Source organism: Zosterops lateralis, assembly GCF_965231275.1.
Source record: "Zosterops lateralis genome assembly, chromosome: 1".
NCBI classification, from domain to species: Eukaryota; Metazoa; Chordata; class Aves; order Passeriformes; family Zosteropidae; genus Zosterops; species Zosterops lateralis.
Window position 1 is genome coordinate 37,114,614 of NC_139762.1, and position 22,662 is coordinate 37,137,275.

General features: G+C 37.7%; 1 protein-coding gene across 6 annotated transcripts in view; it reads right to left on the minus strand.

Moving 5' to 3' along the window:
• Positions 1 to 3,028: 3,028 nt before the first annotated feature.
• TBC1D5 (TBC1 domain family member 5) overlaps positions 3,029 to 22,662 on the minus strand; it is a 315,300-nt gene continuing 295,666 nt past the window's right edge. For all 6 annotated transcript variants that reach the window (XM_083858412.1, XM_083858415.1, XM_083858416.1 and 3 more), the window contains 3 exons: positions 14,466 to 14,545; positions 13,551 to 13,727; positions 3,029 to 6,175 (listed from right to left, as the gene is read on the minus strand). In XM_083858412.1, coding sequence (XP_083714538.1) covers positions 5,882 to 6,175; positions 13,551 to 13,727; positions 14,466 to 14,545 — 551 coding nt within the window. In that variant the 3' untranslated portion in view covers positions 3,029 to 5,881. The remainder of the gene's footprint in view (positions 6,176 to 13,550; positions 13,728 to 14,465; positions 14,546 to 22,662) is intronic.

A 22,662-nucleotide genomic window follows, 5' to 3' on the forward strand; every position in this document is an offset into this window, starting at 1 on the left:
AGTGTTTTGTTTCAGCATTTTTAAAGAGAATATATATCAGAACATATATTCCATTTATACAAGCAGTATAAATACACACAGGCTGTTTTACAAGAAACAACCAAAAATTCTCTGCAGAGAGACTTTACCAGTAGAGGCAGAAAAGAAAAAGTCAAGCATTTTTGAGTGAAGCCAAGATCTTCTTCTATTTTTTTCTTGATTGTAAGAATTACAATGGAAGTATGGCTAGAGAAAATACTAGGCAATAAAACTGACAATAAAGTTTACCACAGGGAAGTCATGAGGACTGAATATGGATACCACCTGCTGTAGAAGTATTGTGAGATTTTTCATAAGATTTCAGATTTTACATGAGAACAAGAAGCACACTGGTTGGGCTGTGGCCAGGCTGCAGGCATAGGGTATTAGAGTTCTGAGATGATTAACAGCTAACTTTGATTATAGTGACTGAGAATTCACTTATTCAAGAAGATTAAACAGCTGAAGTTTTTATGGGTACCACAAAATTGTCAGATGGGCTTGACTGTGGGAAATGAGAACAAAAGAAATTTGGAAAGAGGGTCTGCTGAGGAATTCCCCCATCATGACTTCTTTGCAACTTAGTAAACACGTGCAATTCATTGCTTACATGTTGGAATTAATGTTCTCCAGAACTTGAAAGTTACAAATCTGAAGCACAAGGAGTTCACTGCAGTCCCAAACTCCTATAGGTGGTTCTGTAAGTCACCCTGGGCTATCACCTGGAGGCTGGAGTTCCATCCAACTTCTCTAAAATAAATTAAACTTTTTTGAGACCTCATAATCTTTACAAGCCTAAATAAGCTTTGTGTGTATTTATTTTATATTTAAAAATAATTTTGGTGCATTTTAATCCTTGAAGCTTTAAAAATATTTTTATGAACAGGCTCATGTTCACTTCCATTTTCTGCTGCAAGTTCCAGCATGTTGCAAGCTCCCCCTTTTGCAGATAGAAATGATGCATGTTTCTGACTATTGCAAAGATATATATATTATCCAGCAAGCTCTATGACAGTGCTGACAATCTGCCTTCTAATATCTGTTTGCTTGATATACTCTTATTTTGAAGGGCAGTTTAATGATACTCTAGAAATGCTGCTATATTCCCCATCTGCTGAATTCAATTAACACAGCAGGTGGGCAGTCAAGATATTTTGACAACTATTCTTCCATCTCAAAATTACGTAGCATTTATATTCCAAAAGGTCTCAAATACTGACATGGTAATTTGTAGTATCTTCAAATGCTTCTTTGTATGAATTAAAAATTCAGACAAACCTGGTTTTGCTACAGTCCCCAAAGCTCACAAAGGCAAAGCTGTGAAAACTTTCTCAGCTCAAAGCTCTGCAACTGCATGTGATGACAAGCAGTGGAGTTCCCATCAGGTCTCTGGAAATGATTACAGGGTTTTTCACGTTGTTACCATGGAAGACGGTGAAAGTGTTAAAGTGGCGGGATTTGAAGGATCAAATTCTTACCATTCATAGAAAATGGAACCACAATGTCTTCCTTCTGCAGCTGATACATTTTAATACTCCCCCACGCTGGCATCAGCTAGGCTTTTACAATTTAAGAACAAAGATAGGTTTGCACAAACCTAGCTGATTTAGTCAAACAAGGTACACAAGTGCTACCTGAGGCAAAGTTTAGAAAATATTTCTTTTACTTTGCATATATCTGGAAAAAATACAGCTTTTTGTATTTGGCAATACTATAGTCTTGTTTCTGGTGTGAGGTTTCTTTGGTTTTAATTTATTTATTTAAACTTCTGTTCCCCATGTGCACTTATTTCAGCACTGTGGGACCAGATTCTGCTGCTCCAACACTACTGCTATCAGCTGAGTTACTGCCACTGGATTAAATCTAGCTCGCTGCTCGAAAGAGCAAAATGTGGTGAAGTAATGAGTATATCATTATTATTGTTATCCTAATTTTGACAGTGTTTGTGTTGTACAACATCAGAGAAAAAGATGGTTCCTGTCCTAAAGAACCCGTACCTTTCAGAGTCTCAAGCTACATCCCTTTCAGCTCATTGTCTTCCTAGGGTTATTCACTTTGCTTCTTGCAGGATCCTCCCACATACCTAAAACCTCCCTCACCACTTCAGTGGTTAAATAAGTTGTGAGAAGCAGGAAAGCAAGTTGTCTGTGTGCACGCTTCAAGTTGCTGTTACTGTAATGACCTTTGTTCATGCTCTTTCATCTCTAAATTTAGCTGACTACTAAAGCCAGAGTCTAGCAGACTGGGGCATACAGGAAACGCTAATGCACAGACTATATATAATCACTCTCAAAAGAACAGCACAGATTACAAGACAGAGTAATTACTATTCTGTAGCCAACAGAAGTTTATTTTATGAAACTGCACCTTTTCAACTCTAATAAACCATTAGAATCATTCATTCAAGACCAACACATGCAGCACAAAATCAAAAGTATTATTTAAGAGTTGACACCAAGAAGTGTTCACCAATTTTGAACACTTGAAAATCTGTTCATGTTCGGGTTGTATTTGAACAGATGATATTGTAACTGCCAGGCATAAGTACACCTTAAATTTGAAATGTAGTCTTTAAAACAGTTGCCTCAATGCCATTTAATAAGAACATACTGGAGAATCATGGGAAAGAATGACGAGTGTGAATTCAAGTATAGAGATTCAGAAATGTACTGTACAGACACTGGCACTGTTACTGAAACACAATGATGATACTATACTGAGCTTCATGAAATTGAAGAAAAGTTAGGTCATGGTAAATTCTGGTTCATTTTCAGATACAAGAAATATGGTAAAGCAGGAAATATTCTATATTGTTTAGTTGAGATAAATGACAAGCAGTCTTATTCCCTGGATCACATACATAAAATCTGATTGAAATATTAATAAGCTTTGTGCTTATATAAATAGTTTTAAAGTTTTAATCACCCTAGTTCTCAGAAATTATACTTGTATTCTAGCCAAAAAAGCTTTCCCTCTTTTTCAAGAAAACAGCACAAGGACAACCCAGAAAGTTTGTTAATTCTTTCTTTAATAAAGCAGGCTAGATGTTCTTCCAGAGTAAAGATACAAAGCTCCACGACTAAATCAATACCCAGTCAAAATATGATACTGCCTTTCTGCAGTACATACAATTGACATAACATGCAAGAGACTTTAAAGGAATAAATTACAGATGTGAGATGCAGTAAAACAGTCTCAGGTCAGCAATCTTAATGCTGCATTAGTTTTTGTCAGCAATTTGCAATGCTTATAATTTTTCTATCTGATTATTGTTATCCATGAACATTCTGAGCAGGTCATTTCTGGAGAAAAAAAATAATCTTGCACTTTAAATTTCTCTTTCAGTATATTCTTAACACAAAAGAGGGTGATGATTTGACATTTTATCTAACTTGCAAGTTTCTAACTTAATGAATATACTAAAATACTTTTAACTATCTCTGCACTATGATCAAATATCAGAGACAACATATTTGAGATGTGGAAGGACATGGTACAACCAAAGGAGATTCATTTACTGGAGTTACTCTGATCTTATTTGTATAATCATCTCTCTGCTTTTGAAGATATTTATCATATCCCATGGCATGATATGCATTCAGCTCATCGGTATTCACTGATTCTTCTCAGAAACTCCCCAAGTCTTTATATACTTTTACTACTGTTTTAAAATATGCAATATTAAAGATACAACTAATTTACAAAAATAAAAAACCTGTACAAATCACACTCTTCCATTGGCAATGAGACTGTTCAAGATAATAGCAATGTGATCCCTGAAACAACCCACTAGAATAGAAATCAAAAGACTGATGCTTAAAAAAAATAAAAAAGAAGTAAAAACATTTTCTCCTGCCAAGCTACTGGAATCTTTGAAAGTTTATGTATCACAGAATATAAAACTTTTCTCTCTGTCCCCAGAATATTTCTTTCCTCTTTCCACAGGTACTTCTTCAACAGCCACCCTTTGCTGATGGTGCCACAAGCCTTGCTGTATAGGTTAAGTCTAGAAAAGCTTGAAAGACCTAAATAAATCAACCAGCCACCCAATCCCCTAGCATTCATGCAAACTCAGGGTAACAAAAGAAACTGGAGACAGGCATGCATGCTGAATTCCAAAGTGATTTTTTATGAAGCTTAAAATTAAACTGAAATAAACACCTCTCCAAAACGTTACACATTTAAGATCTTTCATTGAAACAGTCCTCTGACTGTTCGCATCATTCTGTTGCAGAGAGGTGTGATGCTATGCCTGCTCCTAACATTCTAGTATTTTAACATTTTACAAGGCACAAATAATCTCTGAAGAACTACATGGTGGCTTTTGAACATGTAAGGATGGCAGCTACCATGTAATTACATGACAATTCAGTTCAGTCACTGACACAGACCTTGTAAAATCTAAGACCAGCAAATTACATGTCACCTCAATCTTTGGGATACAGTACTTCATTTACAATTACAGACCAAGCAGCAAATAACTACAATTTCATAACTTTGAACAAACACAAGCTTTGCCATGCAAATAGAAAGTTGTTGCATGGTATGATGTATATGCATCTTAAAAGCAAATAATGCTTTTTTTGCTGCTGTGACAGAGTGACATACCAACATTCCTTCCTCAAGCTAACTCTGTGTAGGTCTTGCAAGAGGAGTGGTTTACTCACCACCAGTTTTGTTTTGTGAATTCCAACAGAGGTTAAAGGGATCAGAGAGTGAAGAAAGCCCCTCTTATCTACTTGAAAAAAGCTGTTATTAAATGTACTATGGACTTGATGCAAAAGAAGCGCACTTTTCCATAAAAGAACAAGTAATTAGAAACTTTCTGTTGGTTAATGCTGCTGCACCATTATGGTTCTCTTGGTTAAAAATATGGAAATCATATAGGAATATATGTAAACAGAATCTATAGAAGATAATAGCAATGACACATAAAGTGCTTTTAATTATGAATATTTCATTTCACTTTGCAACCTTCCCTGGTAAGTTATCATACTAGAGGAGCTAGCTTTAGTTCAACCAGCTCAGGTCTACATTATTCCCTTGCAACTACTGTTTTAACTGTGGTAGTCTGAGTAAAATTAAAAAAAAATCATGCCAGGGGAAGTAAAAGTAGACAAAGATAAAGAGGGAAAGAGGTGAACTGGGAACTCAAGGGGTAAAAGTAGACAAAGGCAAGTAAGTCTCTGCTGTGTAGGTCCCCATTCTCAAGGAGTTTGTCACATCTCCTGTAAGCATTAAGGAACAACTACACAAACCTCTGCCCTGAACACGCCTCAGGCTATTACTGGATGTAAATGAGGAAACTAGGATTCCTCAAGGGAGAACAAACTTCCTACCAGGATGATGCTTTTAATCTTTTTGATCTAATCACAGTCTCTGAAGAAACAGTACCCTTTCCTACACAGAAAACCCAGTCCAGCATATTTTGTAAAAGGACAATATTAAATCTAGCCTGTCTTTGCTGCTTCAGGTCTGATGCCAAGCACCCACAGATTTCCATTATGGTACCTAGCATATACTATTCTATGTTTTGGGAAAGCAAGAGTTCTGTAGTAACAAAGCTCCTAAATAAGGTAACAGCATAATTAATAGTAACTGTATATTAGAACTGGGTTTTTCTGGGTCTTTATTTAAGGCAGTTATTAAAATGTATATATTATTTTTTATAAGTAGCAAATTTATGTCTTTTTTTGTTTGTTTGTTTGCCTTTTTATTTTAATTTAGGCTTTTGGCAGCTGAAATGGGTTACCTTTATCTGTTTTATGTCCTTGTAATCCAAAGAACTATCCAGCCCGTGGAATCACAGAAATTAGAGCTGAGTTGTAATGACAGATTTCCCAAACTCTCCCAACCTGTTTCTTTAGATGTCCAGTGGGCTGACAATAGCAAAGTCAGAATCTTTGCTGTTATTACTACTGTCGTCATCAGGGCTGGAGCTCAGATTGCTGGAGGAGGCTGAAATGGAACCCATCAGAGGGTCAGAAAATATCAAAGAAGATCGAGACGGAGCTTCTGTCTTCACCGCTGCCTCCTTGTGTGCCTGAAGGGGCTGCACTGGCTCTGGAACAGCACTTTTACTTCTTTCCTCTTCTTTGGAAACCATAATATAGTCATCAGCACTCTTGCTCTCACTAGTGCTCGAATCAGTCGTACTCTGTGAAACAAAGGCACAGAAAAAGTGAGCACCAGTGTTACTGCATAATGAGGCTTACAAAGCATGTCAGATATATAGGAACGAGATGAAGGAATAATTATTATCCAAAAGTGGCAATGATTAAATAAGGTTAAAAATATAGTGGATATTAACTTCGGATAACATCATTTGTTATTTCACAGAATCACAGAATATTTTGAGCTGGACGGGACCCACAAGGATCATCAAGGCCAGCTGTTAAGTGATTGGTCCATACAGGGATCAAATCCATGACCTTGCCATAGTAGCTGCCATGCTCTGATCAACTGAGCTAATTTAAAAAAGTATAAAATGTAACACTCTAAAAATACATTTTTTGGTCTAACAGTCTTACATGTCTCATCATCACAGTGCATCCACTTAGTGACCACAGCAGCCAAGCATCAAATACATACATTTCAGCTGTGAAGTTTTTCAGTAATTACAGTGGTTTTCTGTCGTATTTAGTGAAGTAGTTTTGAGATTTTTTTTGCTGGTTTGCCTGTACAATAGCATTTTGGAGCTTTTCAGGAGAATGGTTTGATAAAAAATTTCCTAGTAAAACCCAGACTTGTGAAATCTGAACCACCCACAGACCTGGGTGCATCAGTTTAGGTTCAAAAAATCAGAGCTTCCAGAGCTTCTAGGGTTAATGTTGTTGACTATTTCCTAAGTCTTCCAGAAAAGGAGGGTCTGTGAGTCCCAATTCTGTCTGGTTACACCCTGGGAAATGTGTGTCCCTGAGCACTTAGATAGTGGCTCAAAACCATGCATCAGTGCATCAGAAAACTCTATGAAGTCTCAATCTTATAATCTATTATACTAGCTACACTCAGAATCACAGCTTTTCCAGTCAGAGCTATATATAATTAGAAAGGGAGGCTGCCCTACACAGTAGAGTGGGATTTCTCATGTGTTGACAACTGGCAGCAACCCAAATGGTCAACACTTAGTTTTCTTCTGCAAGAGCTGCATTCAGCTCCTGCAGTGCTGAATCCTAGTGCTATGTTCCTCTGGCAAGAACATGACTGCTTTCTTGGTTGCTTCCACACAGGTCTTTTTCAGAGTAGTAATGCAACCTGCCAAACAGCCTATAGGTACAAGCATCCTGAAGTGGTGTGATGGTGAAAAAACCAATATATTTGATTACATGAATGCAAGTCTGAGAAAAAGGAGAAGTAGAGGGAAATGTGTATGTCCACATTTGTGGCAATACAAGCCCTTCAGCTGTGACCCTTCCAAAAAAAAAAAAAAACCAAAACCCAAAAAAACCCCAAAAAACCAAAAAACAACCCCCCCCAAAAAAACCAACAAAACAAAACAAAACAAACCCCACAAAACCAAACCAAAACCAAAAAACAACCAAAAAAACCACAACCCCCCCCAAAACAAAACAAAACAAAACAAAAAACAAAAACAAAACAAAAAAAACCACCAAAAACAACCCCCCCCCCAAAAAAACACCCACAAAAAGAACAATCTGAATGAGACAAGGGTGAACCTACAGCATGGTACATAAAATCGGAGTATCAAAAGTATCAACAAGCCACAAGTGCAGTTAGATAATCCATGGCTGCCAGCAAAATTTATTTTGAAGAATTTCTTATTACAGATGAAAATTATTTTCTTGTTTTGATTACTGATTACAGATCAGAATGTTCTTGAAATGGTACTGTAAAATAGCTCAGGAAGCAAAATTCACCTGTGATTAAAAATGATTGTAAGATGAAACGAGGGAGCTGGAAGTCTCTGGTTGTCATTTACAAAGTCATTACAAATTCTTAGAAGTCATAGTCAAGATAAATATCAGCTGAATATATTAAAATACAGAATTGTGCCCAAATTTATATTAATAAGGATTCAAATATCTCCCTTCTAGTAAATTTAAGTGTCCTGTTCTCATAATTTATAAATTTTGTTATCTACAAGTATGCAGGTATAATAATATTAGATATTACTATAGGTTTAATAAGATATAATATTCTATTTTGTAATGAACTAATTTTAATACTTTATAATACAAATGGAAGTATCTTGAGTCCAGAGCATTAGCTAAAATTTTATCTGGCCCAGTGTAAGACAGTTGTCTTAGAAATTGACATTATTATTTTTGATACTAACTCTCTTTTCAAAGAAGACAATAAAACTCATACAAAATTGAACAGATTGGTTTTAGAAAGATCAACAACTAGCCTTTTTTGAGTGTTATCAAAATTGATCTCCAACCCTCCTGATACATGTAGAACCAGAGTAGTTCAAATGTCAAAACCTTCAAGCAGTTTCCATGAAGTTAAAACCACGGAATTACATATTACAAGGAGAGATACTTCACTGTTGAAACACTTCTGAGCTGAGACATCATTTGTTAGCAATTAGCCTTTTGCTTTCATCTTGTCTATTTGAAATACTGTCTCCATGAGCTGTCAGTGAGTCAGCTGCCATCTCCAGGGGGCTGAGGACACAGGCAGCACACAACTGTGGCTCTGCTCCATCAACACAGAATCTCAGAGTAGTTTGGGTTGGAAGGACCTTTAAAGGTCACACAGTCCAACTCCCACAGTGAGGCACAGGGACATCTTCGACTAGACCAGGTTGCTACCAGGTTGAGAGCCACATCCAACTGGACCATCAGTGTTTCCAGGGATGGGGCACCTACCCTTCTCTCTGGGAAACCTGTTCCAGTGTCTCACACCATCCTCATAATAAAAAAATTTCTTCCTTAGATCTAATCTAAAATCAACCCTCTTTTAGCTGAAAACCATTTGCCCCACTAAGAAATTTGTCTCCATCTCTGTTTTAAGCCCCCTTTCAGTACTGAACAGCCACAATTAGGTCTCCCTGGAACCTTCTCCTCTCCAGGCTGAAAATCAAAAACTCTCTTAGCCTGTCTTCATAGGACAGGTCTCCTCTCCAGCTCTCTAATCATCTTTGTCACGCTGCTCTGGACTTGCTCCATGTCCTTTCTGTGCTGGGGACCCCAGAGCTGGATGCAGTGCTCCAGGTGGAGTCTCACCAGAGCAGAGCAGAGGCGCAGAATTATCACCCTGACCTGCTGGCCACACTGTTTTGGATGCAGCCCAGGGTACAGTTGGATTTCTGGGCTTGACTGCACATTTGGGAAATGTCCAGCCTCTCATCCACCAGTATTCCCAAGTCCTTCTCAAGCAGGGCTGTTCTCAATACCTAATCCTCCAGCCTGAATTAATACCTTTTTAGGAGCTCTAAATGCCATGGTCAAAATTTCAGCACTTTGTTCCCACCCCCCCACCCTGTACAATAAAAAATATACATTCTTCTAAACAACCACTGCAACATAATTCACCTGGCCTCTTTCCACACTTCTATTTAAAAGCTCTCAGGCAATGCAGTACAGTCTCATTTTTCAAAATTATACACTTTATTATTCCAAGCTATCAAGAATCCTTTATTTCAGTCCTTACAGCCCTCACACCTCCACCTTGCGTAGGGTGACACAGATCTTATTTAGTGAAACACTCGCCCAGCAAGATCAGTATTTTTGTCTCTGGCACTCCTCAGCTTCCTAAATTCTGCTTTCAAGTGTGTGCTCTAGTGCAGTTGAAAAAGCATCTTGCTCTTTAATAAAGGAAAAAAAACTACTCATCTGAATTTCTTCTTGTTACTGTTGAGCTTCCCAACAGTACTCTTCATGCCACCCACACTTTTTGGTTTGGTTAAGGAGACCTATAGCTCACTGGAGGTAACAGAGAAGCAGTGAAGCAGAGATACTGACACCAATATCCTATAAAAGAGCTTCCTGTAAATGTTTGCCTATCCCTAGCATACACTGGTATTTTGGAACTGATATTTCCAGAGGTAAAATACCTCCTTCCTTCTTCTTTCGCCTGTTTCTGTTTCAGGAAACTCATGCTGACGTGAAGCATGTTTTCTCCCATCTGCTGCCACTACTGAATAAATGAAAAATGACAGAATTATACTTCCAGTAGCTTTGAAAGTTAACAACCTTACGCCCGTTGCCATATGGCTTCTCCAAACAATTTTTCCTGATGAATATCAGCTACTAGGACCAGGCTTATTTCATTTGCCTTCACACTGTGAATGAGTTAAAACTAACTGCAAAGATACAATTCAGGAAAGCTTAGAAGAACAGCAGCTCATTTTGCCTCCTTCTTTGAACAGACATAAAGGCAAGATAATGTGTTAATTATCATTCATTATTTAGCAACAGAAGCCTTCTGTTTGTCAACTGCATGCTGCTACCAAAGCCAAACATTCCAAAAAATGCTTGATTTCTTTTAGCCTTTATCTTAATTTTTTTGCATTTTTAATTTTGCAGCTTTCCTTTCTAAAGAAGGGCTATATCCTTATCCTCATTTTGCAGAAAGGGATTTTGAGACAAAAAAGAGAAAGAACACTTTAAAAAAAATCTAAGATGATAAATAATTTATACTTATATAACAACCAAACACAAAAGACCAGATTTTAATCTCAATTACGGAATACCTACACCTGTAACTGTTCCAGCTGTCCTAGAAAATAACCCTATAACTCCAGCAAAGAACAATCTCTACAGTACAAATCACACCAAATAGAATTACAGACATTAGTAAAGACACAGAAAATGCAAATAGGCTAGAAATTTATTTAGCAAGAAAGGCATTGAAATGCCTAGAAGTGGTTGTTTTTTAACCCCCCTGCAGCTCTCAGTAAGTACTACTGGCATAACCCAGGGCACCACTGCAGCTGCTTTTCTTCAGCAGAGCTAAAAACCTGGGCTGTGTCCTGGTTTGGGCCAACAACTGAGCCCAACAATTAACAGTCTAATATCACAGTCCACTATTCAACAGTCTTATTTTCCGGTGTTTCTTCAAAAGGGGTCCAAAGCTCTCCTCTTTTTGTTTGATTTTTATGCATTGTGGTTAAAGATGAAGGGCATGGAAACAGCACAGACTAACTAGGGGGTAGTTAGACAGACAGAGAGACAGACAGACAAACAAACTATCCCTAATTAACTAAGGATACTACCAGTCTTCCTGGAGTGCCATTTCTAACACAAATCTTTTTCTTTCTGTCAAAGGTGCCGTTGCTCATTATCATAATTGGAATTTCCAGAAGATAAGAGGAGAGGAGGCTAATCCATATGAATGTACTGCACCTCCAAACATAAACCATGCAGCACTAATGCCTCATTAATGCTCTGCAGCAGCTCAGCTTGTACAACCTCTAGTCACGTTGCTCATAGTTGACTTACGAGCAGCCTTGAAATTGTGGGAGCCATGGTTGCCACTCAGTTCCTGGGGCTGGATGCATATACCCTGACTACACACTGAGATAAGCCCAGACCTCATTATACATCACCCTGAAAATCTGCACTGGAGAGAAATCTGTGCAGGCCAAGTGTTGGAGTCTAGGGCATCCCTGTGGATGCCCTGGAAGGCCACAGACCTCGGCAGAGAGATCTGGGACTCGAGCAAGCGGGTTTGAGATCTGTACAGGGGAGTTTGGAATCCGTACAGGGGGGTTGTAGTACACCCTGGCACAGAGCCCAGGAAGACACAGTCTTTGACTTCAGCCCATGGGAAAAACTTCCAGTGCTGAGAGAGGAATTACAAGTCACAAGGGTGTGACAGAAAGTAGTTTAGTTTATCACTGTGTGGAAAATTTTGTAGTTTTGGGGTTCTTAGAATGGACGTAAATGGGGAACAAGATGGAGGATTTAGGGTGGTGCCCTGGGTTCTTCTCCTTCTCCCTTGGCCTCCATCTCCTGATGTGATGGTAGAACAAAGGGGATTGGGTCAAAATATAATGACCCTTTTAGTATAGGTGATAAGTACTGGCACATAATTGTAAATAAGAGACATGTAATTATCTGTATAAGAGGACAGCTATGCCCACCGGGGAGGAGTTGCGTTGTGTTCTAGCCGCTGTTCAGATCTCGGCTGGGCACAGAGAAAATTGTGAGATATGAAATAATAAACAACACGAGAAACCTTGCAAAACAAGACCTTGAAGACTCTGCTTTCCTGCGACCTGGCTCGGGGCTTTCAGAGGGCAAAAGACTCTCAACTACCTGAATCTTGGGTGAAGAACCAAACCTGAGAACCAGGTTTCACTTGCTCCACCCTCAATACTGGAAGAGTCCCATGATACATGGTTTAGATCAGTCTCTGAGTGAGGGCTTCTTCAGCATCAGTAGGGTCTGCACACCCACACACAGACACACACACACAGAGAGCTTGGTGCTATGTTATATGGCATTCTACCTTCTAGTTTCTAGAAGTAGAGAATCATCAAAAAACATTATTTGCCATTTTGGGAAGAAGAGGTACTTCACATAAAATACTAAGAGATCAAGGACAAAAATAGGCCATTATATACTGTGTCAGTTTAACCTACAGCTTTATTATGGCAGAAAATAGAGACTGTAATGACAACAGCTAAGCAAACAATGAAAACTCTCTAGCAAAGCTTTGCTCTTTGCCATTACTGAGTATAAAAAACAACTCAGTATTGCCTCCAACACTGAAATACAATTAAAATATGTTTTTGAACATAGAGTGCTTTAACTCAGGGGGACTGTGTGTGTAATAAATCAAAATGACCCTCTGTCATTATTTGAAAATGAATAAATATTTCCTGTAGTTCCTAAGTAAACTTGTCAAAAGTGAACCAACTGCAGACTCAGTTAGACTTTGAAGTGATAGTGCTGCCACTGATTTATGAGTGTGAGTATCACAGCAGGGTGGCAGACTTAATAGAACTCCAACATAGAAATGAGCAGGCACAAAAGCACTTATTTTTAAGATCACGTTTGGGTTGGACTGAGTCAGACAAGAGAGGGCCCTTTGTCTATGAACTTGTCCTATGACTGTATGCTTTGTATGTGACAACATTGTTTACAGATTCAAGGAGAAAGTCAATACAATGAAGTAGAAGGTAAAAGCAACCTCCTTGCTATTTCCTTTTTGGCACTGGGCATGAATACACTGCAATGCAGTTAATCAGCTCTTACATAATGGATCCTGGAGGACAAGGACAATGAGAATAATCATGTGGGAACATTTGGTATGGGAACATTTACCTGCAGTTTTTACATTTTTTGTAGGAAAATAATCTGTGATTCTGTGAATCAACAGTGTGAAAGAACTGCCCCCAAACACTGTCTAACATGTAGGCTTAAATATCTGTATGTAGAGCATATGGCTACAATAAAAATAATTGATCAGACAGTAGGACAGTAGTTAGAGATACACTTTTAACTCATTCTCCATATGAACAGTGAATGCTGGTGTGTCTCACGTAATGTCTGGACATGCTGGAGGAAACCTCCAAAAAATGGAAGGCCATCAATGGCCTGCTTGAAATGTTTTTATTTTACCTGTTGTCCTGAGGTGAACTGTTGCTTTGTCATGACAGGTCCCTTTAGGACATCACCTGCCCCCTTGTTCTGATTGTTGGAACAGTAATGATCATCAGCAATAGTGATTTGCTCGTTTTCTTCAGCTTCCAGCTGGCTCTGGTTGAAACGCAATGAACCTTTCAGGATATCCTTGATCTGTTGTTGAAAAGGAGGGAAAAGGATGTAAATTAAAAACTGGGAGGAATTCTACATTTTTACAGCTCTATGCAGACTGCTTTTATATACCATTTTCCCAAAATATTTGCTTTGAAAAGATAGGAAGCAAGTCAATATTCATACTTATAATGGTTAAATATATATAAATAAAAGTGAAATTTGGTTTTTATTAGAGTCTAAAAAACAACTATCCAAGAAATCTAAAGAGAATAAAATTCTCTTTAAGATTATTCCCTGCCTCATTACAGGTTTAACATATGTCACAGTAGGAAGCAGAGGGCAGTATAATCAGAGCTACAGATGCTCAGCAGCATTCTCATTTTATGTATGTAGTATTTTTTCCTTTAATTCAATGATGTTCAAGTGTTGTCACAATGAAATAATGGGAACACAGGCATAGCTGATGTCTAGCAAGTATATTTTGCATTAAGAGAAATGATAGCATGGCTTAAGTCTAGCACCTGGTGTTGTACTTCCTTAGTTTTGATTTGAGGCCTCCAAAACTTCCACAGGAGCAAATACTGTGCAAGTTGTTTGAACTCTTTATAGCTGAGTTTTATTGTTACAAATAAAAATACACCACAAGGTTTGATGCACCAGTAAAACAGCTACAAGAAGACAAAATAGCAGTATACAAAAAGAATAAAATAGAAAAAAAGGAGAAAGGATTAATAGGTTTGAAGGGCACAAGAAGGTTGAGCTAAGCAATAGTAATACCTGCTTCAAACCAGCCAAGGAAACTAGAATTTCATCTTCTTTTTCCAAGCGTTCTTGCAAAATGACTTCCTGAATATTTCCTGTAACATCAAAAGAAAAGAAAGATGAAGAGAGAAAACATACTAAATAAACTCTAATGTGCTGTTGCCTACTGCTGACTGATGCTTTGGAAACAAACTTCTGTGACCTGCAAACACAATTCCATATCCAAACCTAGAGACTGACAACCTTATTATCTGCAGAGGTGAAGTTGGCACTGCAGCCAGGAAGCCTCCAGCAATGCTCTGCTCCTGCAGGACTTCTGTTGACCCTGTGTACCAAAGAACTCAGGTTACTACTGGCCCCTAGAAGACCACACCAGCCTCTGTGTTACATACAGTTTTGAAGTTGAAAATGCTTTGGAAAGCATTTAAAAGCAGTTAGAGAAATCTGCTGCATCCCACAGAAAGGTTTAGGTAGAAGCACAGCAACTTCTACAACAACTTCGTCTTGATCCCATGGCCACTGCAGATGCTCTTCTGCAGTGAAGATATGCTTCTTTATAGGAGGACTACAAAAAGTCTAATTCTCTCTCTATTCTCTTCTTCTTGGTAAAAAACCCAAGCAAAACTTACTTGACAGAAGGAGCAGTGCAGTACCAACATTTCAGGAGACTCTTACTTTCCATACCCATAGCATTTCAAGGATGCATTTCACTACCCTCGTATAGTGTTTGCAGGAAGACAATCCCAGGCAATGCTATGTTCCAACACAGCCCAGAGAAAACTACAACTCCAATAACTGCAGACTCAGTTCATTCTCTGGCCTCCCAGCTCCTACTTTCCTCCTCTTTAAGAAAACAGCAAAGATTCCTAGAGACGGATTGGCAGAACAAGATCTGTCAACTGAAAATGACAGGATACTCCTTTGTGCCACTCCTGTCTTACATACACAGACTGAGCCCAAATCCCTCAGTGACACTCATTTAGAAAGAATGCTTTGCTGCTCATGAGTATCTGTATCCCAGGTACTTCACAATTAGAGCTTTGTACCTTTAATCCTCACCTGCATTGCATTTGTTTGTTTTAACAACATCCTGCATGTTCAAGGCCCAAATCAGTGAAAAGCCAGAACTTCTGTTAATAGATGATCCTGACAAGGACAAATATGATGACACTGCCAACTCTGACACAATATAAAGTTTCAAGTAAAAGCATTGAGTAATTTGGTATGACTTTCGTGTTTACAGAATAAATAGCAAAGTAAGATGTGGGAGACAGGACAAGAAGAAAGATTAGAAGTCGAGAGGTAGATTTAAAACTTGTGTATAAACACAAGTTTGAAACTGAGTTGGGGCCACAAATCAGTAATTGGTATAAAGGAGGAATGGAATGGACAAAGAAGAGAAAGGATCCACACCTCAGTACTAAATGAACTGCTGAAAAGCAATATGAGCTGTAGAAGGAATCAGAGGCTAGAGCCATGAAAGGCAATAGCTGACAAAAGTCAAGGTGATGTGATCAAGGTCAAGAGCATCAGTGAAGGTACCGTAACTCAGCTTTGCATAAGCAGCTTGCCTGAACAAGATCTACGCTCACATTATTTAGCACACATTATTTACTATACTACAGTGGCAATGTCCACAGCAATGTTGTACAGTTGTCAAGTTGCTGTACAATTAAACAATTTTACATAAGAAAGACACTGCATTATGAAGGCCAGAAATAATAAAAAAATCAGATCTTTATGCAAATATGTAGCATCTTAAATTGAGAAAATCCATAATTATTGCAACATTTTACTTGTTTTTTTTATTTTACATCTAAATTGTCTATTCCCTCAATTTGGTAAATAAAATATATTAATATTTATTTATAAAAGAATAACTTACATTCTGTTTTCCACTGTTTCAAAGAATGCATGATTTCCTTCTTTTAAAAGGTTCAGAATTTGAAACATCAGAAGTCCAAAGCCTTCATAGGCAGGACAGCCATGCTTGACCACAGCCTGAATCGCTGAATTCAACTGTCTTCCATTTCTCAGCATTAGAAAGAAAAGCATTCCATAGTGTGTGATCCCCACATAAATTAACCTACATATTAAAAAAACAGGGCATGCATACCGACTAAGCAGATGGACCAAGAAAATAATTCAAAGCAAACCTCCAACCTGCTGAAGACTAAATAAAAGAAATCTAAAAAATTAGGATGACAAAAGCAAGTAAGCAAAAAGAAAAAAGATATTCCACATCATGTGGAAATACTCTACCATTATTACTGTTCTTTAGAGATGTTTTGTAAGTCAGTATTTAAAAAAATATGGAAAAGAATCTATCATCACCATAGAATCCAGCTGTAACTGGGTTTGATGAGCCAGTACATTGAGAAATTTCTAAAACCTTATGAATGGAATATGATAGTTACCCAGCACCAAAAATTAATAAAAATGTTTGCATCATCACATATTTACTTTAGCAAGATTAATGCCAGATTTTAATATTAGTTTCAGAGGAAAAAAGATCAGGAGCAAAAAGGTAGGAAATACAGCCAATAAGTATGCCAGCTGAGGCATAAAGGCATAAACCAGGATGTCCTTCTGCAGTGCAATGAAACAGAAGGAAGGCAGAATTCCTTGTGGAATTGGCAATGAATCCTTTTCTTAAGTATGTCCTTGAACTGCATATGGCTTCTAATCTGCTGGTCTCATCTCTTTTGAATGCAGTTTTTTTAACTTTCAAATAAGTGGAAACCAAACTAACCAGTGCTCATTCTTCTTCTCTGGCTAATGAGTAGGGAGGAATAATAATAAAAAATCCTTGGATGAGCAAAGCATACAGGCAATGTGATTTTGCATGAGTGCCTCCTTGATCACTTCCTTCTGCTGGGGCCACCCTTTGAAATCCAGGTGGACTGGAAAGAGGAGGGATGGCAAGAAAGTTGGCATGTGCTCGGCAACTGCTCTCCTGTGAATGTCTGTGCCAGGGCACAGCATCCTCAATGAGGGGACCCTCATCTAAGCTTTTTCCCACGGCTGGAGGGACCTCATAGGGCAGTCAGTTGTTGAGATGAAGCAGGAAAATAAGCTCTCAAGTGTAGACAAAAGCTTATTTTACCTTTCTGTACCTCAAAAGATACCCTTGCAACTAAAAATACTTTACAAGATACAATATCAAGAGTGCTAGGAAGCATATTTGATATGACATTACTCAGCTGAAGGACTTTTACTTTAAGCTGAGATGTATAATTTAATTATTCTTCCTTCATAGGAGATGTTACTGTACTTTGAGAGAAGTGCTTCATGTATATGGATGAATTGGCCACATATTGATTTTTTTCCTTATCCACTGCTCTTTATCAGTACCTCACAGCTGGTTTATTTTTTTTTTTTTTTTTTTTTTTTAATAAAAAAGTAACTATCTTTAAAAAACCCTGCAGATGTCCATATGGAAGTGAAAACACTTTCTTACCTTAACCCCCCCCCCCCTTCTCCCCCGATACAATAAATCAAAAAAACCGAATTACGTGATTTCTGTATTATTCAAAACTGAGTCCAGTTTGATGCTGTGCTATAAATATCCATCTATTGGGATAGATGTTGTTATTCAAAAGTTATCAAAATCCTATTGCACATAGAAAACTAAGGTTATTAAAGTCAAATATTCCTGACTGCCTTGTTGTTTTTTTGGTTTTTTTTTTTTCATTCTTTCAAGATTTCATTTAGCTGATGCCAAATGTTTTCTGCAGAAAAAAGACAATATTTCTTTATTCAATGAAGTTCTTAGCAGAGGAAAACAAGAAGTGAATTTTGCAACTTCTCACTTGGTCAGAGCACTGCTGTGAGATGTACGAGATACCAGACTGCCATTACAAGACTCTGGATTTGTTTCCTGAGTCTGACTATCACAAAATAAACTGTCATACCCTGAATTGTGATCCTGACTAAGCCTCAAAAATACTGGAGATGTTAAACAAGTTGTTCTCTTCAGAAGTCAGCAACATTATCCACTTTGATGGATGCCGTCAAACCAGATTCACATCTCAAAGGATGCCTTTTATATAATGGATTAGAATTAATTTTGGGTGCTTGCTCTTAAATGAGCAGACTCATTTAAGTTTGATAGATACTAGATCAGTAAATCAATAATTACTGCCTGAGTGAGACTGTGATCAGCTGCCTTGATATACTTTAAATCCAACTACAGCTACAGAGCAAGAACATGCAAATGATTGCATTCATATTCTTTTTTAAAAAAAGATGGAGAAACACTGTCGCAGGTAGCGATTTTGTTAGCAACAGTTGGAATAGCTAAAAATAAGGATGAAATATATTTTTCATTTCTTGCTCCTACGGTTATGGCAAATTGTGAATCACTTTACATGCACAGTCACTGTAGAAGTAATTTTTTTAAAAAATCAGGATTTTTATTTCCTTTTCCTAAATTAATTGCTAAATTTTAAACTGAAGACATGCTATCTATAGTGACAAAAGCAGCTTCTGGCAGGAAAATTAGAGAAAGCTTATGCTCTCTGACAATTGAAATGCTCCACATTGCATGATGGTGTGATCAGTCACTGCCGAGTTCCCAGGCCACAGAAAGGGGCTATTCAAAACATTCCTCTCTGAATGTGGAAAAGCTGTTAGGCTTGGCATAATTATTTTAGAAGCTTATTAAATTAAGTAACTTTCACTGAAAATTTTGTTTGCATTCAATAGAGATTTTGCAAGAAACCCAACCAGAGCTGCACTAAATGAATGGAAAAACTTGTCTGCTGTAGACAAGTTTCCCTCAGGCATCTCTTCATGCCCATCCATCCAGAAGACAAATCTGCACCTCTTCCCTTCCACCGAGGAGGTGGGAGACAAACACCCTGCCAGATGAAGGCACAAAACACACTTGACATAAAATCAGATGGAAGCAGAGAAAACCAAACTTCTCTGAGGTTCTTTGTTTTCTCCCGCACTGCTGCTTTTGGAGTGCATCTCCCTCCTAATGATTTCTATTTTAAACTGGTCTCTGTGGGGCCTTTCCAGGAAGATGACTCCTGCTGAGAGGAGCTAACTCGAAATAGCTGCAAGCTGTATTACGAATGCTGCTTTTCTACTACTAGCTCCTGATCAATGACTTGTGAACAAGCAACAGTGCCAGAATCATGTTAAATCGACTTTTTTTCACCCTTGTTTTCACTACTGAGAAGAGAGCTCAAACTCAGAATACAAAAGTACCTTCTCACTTCCATCATAGGCAGGAGGAAGGAGAGAACTGAGGGTTTTACTACACCTCTTGATTTTTCCAAAAGAGGAAAGCCAAAAAATCCCAGTGTTCCTGTATATGTTAAGGCACAGCAACTCCAGACTCATATTCCAGTACTTCTGTATGATTGTCTTTAAAACATGACTGTCTTTATGAAATCAGGATTCAGAGAAAAAGTTTCCAACATTCCCTGCATAATATACTGGTGACAGCAAACTGCCTTTTCAAGAATATTAAGGGGCTAGAAAGACAGACTGGGACTCTAGCTTCTGCTAATCAATCTGTTATCACCACAAATACTGCTTTCCTACCTGAACTTGGTCTGATGAGCACGAAAATGAATTCTAGACCTTAACACTGAATTGTGGCCTTTCTAGAAAGACTATGCTGTATGACATAGTGATATTACTGTTTAATTATGCAACTCAGGATGTTTTCAACTACTGCGTTTCCTTTCCAGCATTAAAAATACAAATGAGAGGAGTTAAATTCCCTTCTAAAACAATAGTGTTTGTGATCTAAGTGTTGATGAAGGCAACACTGCTAAGTAGCTTAACTTTCATTTACCTAGCTCACTGTGAACGTCAACACTTATAGTAACAATTACACATTACATTAAAAACATCACTTAGCAAAATTGAGTCTTAAAGAATTTAAAGGTCCTAAAAATCTGAAGTATGAAATTATCTAGGAAACACTGCATTCCTTAAAACATTTATTTGAATATAAATGACGTATTTATACAGTATTGAATATAAGTGATATATTTATACTTCTGATTCATGTGTTGTGCGGAGCACCAAGGCTTAATCAATATTTAAAGTGTGGTAATGCTTGTGACATCAGAGAAACAGTAGTAAAAAGTTACCAATCATCAACTCCTAGCAAGGTACAGAATTGCAGATGCACAAAGAAGAGGTTGGTAGAGTCATAAAGTCATTTTCTCCATCCCTTGCTCAAAGACACAATCAATTCTTAGCTGTGAACTCGAATTTACACACAGTAAGAAGATTATGCTTAGCATACACCTTACACCTGTATATTTATGGAAATAATGGGGAAATTAACAATTTAGTCATGCAACAATTTTGCTTCTGCTTTTATTCCTTTAAACCTGGAACTGGAAGAGAAACCACTGCCTAAGAGATGCTGGAAAGGAAAGGGTGGATTGTCAGTGTACTTCAGTTATAAGGGAGATACTCACTGAGCAGCAGGGAGGAAGCAATGGGAATACACTGAAAGTTGCAAGGAAAGTTGTTAACCAGGTAATGAGGGGCTGTATAAGCTTCATTATTTTAATCTCCTTTTCACACAGACTACTGGGATGAAAGCATCTGTAGGTGCCTACCACAGCTGGACTTTTAGGACTGGCACAGTTGTTATAGAAAGAAAGTAGGCTTGCTCTGAGTTGAACTGGTTGTTTTTCACCTTAAGACCTACCTTTAAGTGACAAAAAGGTGGTTGAAATTCATGAAACATGAAAAAGTACACTTTTATTCATCTATCTATCTATCTATCTATATCTCAAATATATGTATCTGTAAAATGACTGGAAGTGACAGTCTGAAAGTCTGTACAACAAATACTTGTTGTATACTATGCTATACAACAAATACTTGTTTCCCAGTAAATATTCCTACATTTGATTAATAAATTTGCTAATGCTCTTTCTTTATATGCTGTTTTTATAGGTTATTTTACATCATTATTCCTAACCAAATATAGCAATCCCTTAGACTCAAGGGCCTGTGTTTGATGTAGCCATTTTTACTGATAACATTTCTAATCACACTGGATTAGTTTATTTATGTCTCAAGCATAAGAGAACTCATTTAATGCATTTAGTTCCTCAACAAATACTGAAGTATTTCATTTCAGCACAGGGCAGCAAAATAATTTCCATTTCATTTTATCCTTACAAAAATGTCATAACCTTTCATCTCATCACATGACACATAAAAGAATTCAGTACTATCTTGCATACATTTAACAAGCACTGTGTCCAGATCTATAGTGGGCAGTATGTCAGTCCCTAAATACTGAGGATTAAACCAACTTTCTCCTCTCTTTTCCCCACTGTAAATAATCCTCATAATAAAATGCATCCTTCTAACAATTGCACTGACTGTTAAAAGAGGAAGGAATGAAATCAGTCTAATTAAACCTTTAAATGTATTATTTCACACAACTAAAATTATACGAGCAGTAATATTCTGTAAGTTTTTATTTCTTTATTTTTATATTTTTTCTTTCTTGCTTATGATGCTTGCAATAATCACAGTGGAAAGGTGGCTTTGGACTGTTTTTTATAAGTCTGCCAAATATTATTTGTCTGGGAGATGTCAGGAAGTGCTAGTGATTATACAAGTGCCAGCACTGCTTGCTGTTTGTGGCAGGGATGTTCTGTGATCCCATCCAAAGAACTCCCAAAAGACTGGTTTTCATTTTTCTTCTTACCATGATGCCATAACTTCTGGGCATTTTGTAAATAAATACAGTTTTTTACAGGCTACCTATGAAAGCTGAGAGCTGACATGTCATTCCAAAGGCAGGATACTGGTGGTGTTTAGAAGAATAGGAGATGAAAATTTCATTTTTCCACATCCCTTCCATAATCCACAATGGAGGGGCAGAGAGGTACTGGAATACTGGTGAAGGACATAGCAACATATTACAGATAGCAGTAGTGCAATTGGAAAATTCACCACAAGGAAAAGCCAACAGCCCTGTCTGGGTAGCTCAGAGAAGGATTTATTTGCTTTGGTTTAACGAAGCCATGATGCTTAAGCATAAACTTACTAGATGTGGGTCAGAGCAAAGAGGTTTTTGTGATGTTGCCTCCAAGACAAGAAGTGATTTAAAGACCTGGATATTGAGCAAATATTTCTGAGACCCACCTGAATCTCCCTCTGGCAGCTGGTTCAAGTTAAGCAGTAACAGTATGAAGGTGAAATTAATAAAACCAGG